The 4,696-nt window shown below is 44.1% G+C and overlaps 1 protein-coding gene across 1 annotated transcript in view; it reads left to right on the forward strand.

Moving 5' to 3' along the window:
• Positions 1–1,627: 1,627 nt before the first annotated feature.
• The window catches only part of LOC102044337 (cholesterol 24-hydroxylase), an 11,702-nt gene continuing 8,633 nt past the window's right edge, over positions 1,628–4,696 (forward strand). The window contains exons 1-5 of the mRNA XM_005417879.2: positions 1,628–1,699; positions 2,202–2,283; positions 2,825–2,898; positions 3,578–3,664; positions 4,211–4,349. Coding sequence (XP_005417936.1) covers positions 1,656–1,699; positions 2,202–2,283; positions 2,825–2,898; positions 3,578–3,664; positions 4,211–4,349 — 426 coding nt within the window. The 5' untranslated portion in view covers positions 1,628–1,655. The remainder of the gene's footprint in view (positions 1,700–2,201; positions 2,284–2,824; positions 2,899–3,577; positions 3,665–4,210; positions 4,350–4,696) is intronic.

A 4,696-nucleotide genomic window follows, 5' to 3' on the forward strand; every position in this document is an offset into this window, starting at 1 on the left:
GGATTCCTTAGCCTGCTCAGCAGCAGGGCCTGCCCGGCCGGGGCTGCGTGTCCTGACGTACATGGCCCGAGTGGCCGCAGCGGCACGGAGGGGCGCTTCAGAGCCGCCCGGAGGAGCTGCGCCATCGCTCCTGACCCTGCAGAGGGGCCTGACGGCAGCGACAGCCGCGCAGGAGGGACCGCACCGCCCCCATCCCTCGCTGCGCCGGGGGGCACACTGACACTAACTCCGCCAGGCACCTTCCGTGCCCTCTTCATAAGCCAGGTGTTTAGCTTCTGCCAAAAATAAATACAAATGTCGTAAATGATAAGGGGTGATGAGAAAGCTGCCAGTAAGGCAGTGGCAGCGCTGTCACAAGGAGTCATGGCTCCTGCAGGAGTGTGTGAGCTCCCCACTTAACCTCACCTGTGGGTGCACATGCCCCCCGTAACATGCCACAGGAAGAGACGCCAGCACTCATACACAGCCTGACAGAGACACCAGCACTCTCCTGCCCACCTCCAGGCTACAGCCTACTTGTGTAATCGTAGTCAGACACCAAGAGTAGAGAGAGGATGATCTTGTACTACCTGAACCTGCTCGTCCTTGGGTTCATTTGTGAAGTAACACCGTGGTGTGGTGGCACACCAGAGGAGCCATAAGTGGGACCTTGTTTGGACCTTGTTTCCTGTGCTGCACATAGAGCAGTTTCCAGAGCTAACAAAGCAGTTGTGTTGTGTTTCAGGCTTTCACATCTTTTTGGGATACAATTACAAAGGAAGAGTCAAACAAGTGGAGGATTAAAAGTTTCTGTAGATGTTGAGTAACTTTGTTGAGTTCTTGTTATTTTAAGTGCCTCCCAGTTCCAACAGTAATAAAATAAGAGCCTGTTTTCCCCCATAGCTTATTTATACTAAAAAGGATGATAACATGGCTCTCTGTCTCTCAAATGGAAAACAGATCTTGAGTGCAGCTTGCTTCATTTAGAGAGGAGCTTGGCCAAATCTTCCCTCAGATTTATGCAAAACCAGTGGGAATTCACCACTCACAGCTGAAAGAAGAAATTGATCTCTAAGTTTTTAATGCAGCTATATTTGAAGAGTTAACATTTTTTATTAATTTCTTCAGTTTCAATATTAACCAGTAATTATCATCCTCAGTATTTGAAATTATGCAGTTTGGGACAGGAGATGATTCCTAATTTCCCTTAACAGACATCCATTGACAGAAATGAAGTTACACTTACCAGGGATAAGCATGTATTAAGGAGCATTTAATGCAAATATCTCTTTCATGTACAGCAATGTAACAGCTGCAGTCAAGATTCACTCAGGCAGGCAAAGAGCAAAGCAGTTCATGGGGGATTCCATCCAGACCCAAACATCTCCTACAATACAGCATAAGAAAAAGATCTCATCCTTCATCTCTGTGCTGCTCTTCCTGGCTGCATGTGAGCACCAGTCTGTCTTTGGTGCCCAGTTCACCAGCTTGGTGAGGGCTGGGCATTGGCACAGCTCAGAGTTATTTTCATCTTTCCTTACGAGGAAAATATGAGCAACACTCACTGAGCAACCAGGATTGCAATCTATGCAAAACCCTATGCTGGCATCCTCATGACACTCTTAACCTTCATATTCTGCAGCTTTTTATTTGGACACCTGCCAATCATATGGAGAATGGTGAGGAAACAGGAGTTCACTCCAGATGTCTTGCTGCGGTGGTAAGTTGAGGCACATCAATAACATTGAATGTGGTAGTCCTGTAGCACATATGGAGAGATCAAGGCACAAAGACCCTTACAGAGTTACATAATTAGCATCATTGAGAAGGTTGGCAAAGGAGCTAGAGAGAGAGCATTGATCTTTCAGATCTGATTAGATATTAGAAAAAACTTTTTCACTGAAAGAATGGTTAGCCACTGGAATAAGGATGGTGGTGGAGTAACTTCGTGAAAATGTTCAAGAGGCATCTGGATGTGGCACTTGAGGATATGGTTTAGGGGTGATTATCGTGGTGATAGGTTGATGGTTGGATCAGATGATCTTGAAGGACTCTTCCAACTTTGATTACTCTGTCCTGTGATTCTCTCTTAATGGCTTTATTGGCTGGGGACTGCAGTAGTTCCCACTGGAATGTGGTCCTTCAAGATTATTAGGTCTGAGCTGTTACATGTTGTTAGTTTGTACCATAATTCTCTTTTTTTAAATTTTCTCATCTTACAGGGCAGAGAAATACGGACCTGTTGTACGAATTAATGCCTTTCACAGAATCTCAGTATTGATTGTGTGTCCTGAAGGAGTGAAGGTACTGAAAAATAAAGCCAAATCAATGGTGGGGATTGGCCCATCCCTCCATAACAGGAGACCTGGTGCCTGATGATCAGAGCAGCACAGAGCAGTCAATCCGTGCTTGGCTCTGGCTGGGTTAGGAGGATGAAGTGCTTTGCTCTCCAGGCTGTCCTGATTTTTTTTCCTTGATCAGTTATTTTATTTTGTTATTTTTATTTAAACAGCACATATAGCAAACATTTTCCATTTGTGAAAAGCAGGCTGTCTGCAAGAGCTTAGTATCTCAAATGAATGGGGCACAAGAGACCAAATTTCTTTCTCTAAATCTTTGCAATTACAACAGAGTGAGATTTCAGGTCATTGGGCAAAAAAGTGCTAGAGGGATGCAAAGCAAGCTAGCAGCACAGGAACTGGGGAATCAGGGCATACCAAATAATTAATCTACTCTTCAGACTATAGCTGCAGAAGAGGAGAGTACATATGTGTGAGTGAAATTTTGTGTTTTGTCTGGGAAACAGATTGCAGGCAGTATTCACTGACCTGAGGTTTGATTTTAGGAGTTCTTGATGTCACCACAGCACCCAAAGGATCCAACGGTGTATGGTAGCCTCTTCAGCTTGTTTGGTGAGAGGTAGGCAAAACCCATCTGAAGCCACTGTGATCTGGAAATAAGTGCAAGATTAATAATATCAAAGGCATGTCATTTTGACTCAGACCATTTACCTTAGTATGGGGAATAATTTCTGATTCCAGACACACATAAGCAGCATGTACCTATTAAACTATATGTCAAGTCAAGTGTCTTCCCAGTCAGGGAGGAGGATATGTTGGATTTTGTTTTACCTTGATCATGTATCCTTTTTCCCCCTGGGGTTGTCCAGTTAGTCTCAGAGCAGTCTGCTCAAGACCATCATCAAAGCTCTCAGATTTTAGAGCACTGATTTTAGAGCATTCCATAAGGCATGGAAGTTTGCAACTTCTAAATTCAATTCCAAAAAAAGGGAATTTTCCTTTGTTAGTCTGAAGCTTTTAAAAATAAAATAATCCAGTTATAATATTTATTATTTACATAACAGGTGTAATGAACCAGCATCTTATTGGACTCAGCAGTCTACACCTACCTGGAGAAAAAAATCTGTGGTTCAGTTGTCATCCACAATGTTGTTGTGATGGTTGCATACTCAAAGGTGCTCCCTACACATGGAAAAATAAAAGAAAGTAGATGTGAAAGACTTGCATTTGTGACTACACGGGGTTCATCAGACCCATTTGCATAAACCCGTTCCTTTCCTTGTTTTCCTGTGTGCTAGGTTTCTAGGGAATAGCTTGGTAACTGTTTGCAACCATGAGCACTGGCACAAGCAGCGGAGGGTAATGGATCCAGCCTTCAGCCGAAGGTAAGGCAAATACTTCTGGGACCTTCTACTGTTACTTCTACTCTGTTGTCATGCTTCTTCCTGTCATTATTTGATATTTGGATGAAAAAGACCCCAACATTCAGTGCCAAAATCATATTTAACATAGAATCCAGCGCTCCATTCCCATGCTAAGTATAATTTCACCAGACTTTCCACAGAGCAGTGACACCCCTATGAACACAGCAAAGGCAGAAAGGTCCCAGGGTTGTGTATCCTGGAGTATGGCTGCCTTATTCTGTTGGAAAAGAGAAGGCAGAGGGTTGTATGTAGGGTCCAAAGATAAAGTCTATTTGCAAAGGGCACAAGCCACCTTCCTTTGCCATGACACATGTTAATTACATGGCAGGGCAGAGCAGGACTGATGTAAGAAGAATGTAGCTCATTCTATATGTTTGCTTTTTAATGTATTAAGGCAAATTAATTATAAATTTTAAAAAACGTTACCACTTTCTATGGAAAATAACAAAGGTTATTTTGACTGAGCAAAGATCAGAGCCCCCATACTCATCTTTATTGATTGTTCAGCTACCTGATTGGTCTGATGGAAACTTTTAATGAAAAAGCAGAGGAGCTGATGGAGAAGCTGGAGGAAAAGGCAGATGGAAAAACAGAGTTTAGCATGCTGTCGATGATGAGCCGGGTGACTATGGATGTCATTGGAAAGGTACCAGCTGTCCCTTTCTTGTTTCCTCTCAACTGGCAGGAAGGGATGGAAGTGATGCCTACCAGCATCAGGATGGGATCAGGAGCTGGAGGCAGGGAGAAAGACCTTTACCCAGCAGTTCCAGAAGACCTGCAGGACTAATAGTGCCACTTCCATTCAGGCTGAGCCATGGGAAAGGGCAGATAGGGAAGGGTTTGAATAGTCTAGGTGTGGCCTGCAGGATGGAGACGCTTTGCAAAAGTCCTTTCAGCCTCATGCCTCCCACCCCTCCATACCAAAAGGGACACACCAGAGCTCTTCCATGGTTGGAGGTTGTATTACTGCCATTGCATGTCACCAGGCAGGCT

The sequence above is a fragment of the Geospiza fortis genome, unplaced genomic scaffold (assembly GCF_000277835.1).
Source record: "Geospiza fortis unplaced genomic scaffold, GeoFor_1.0 scaffold23, whole genome shotgun sequence".
NCBI classification, from domain to species: domain Eukaryota; kingdom Metazoa; phylum Chordata; class Aves; order Passeriformes; family Thraupidae; genus Geospiza; species Geospiza fortis.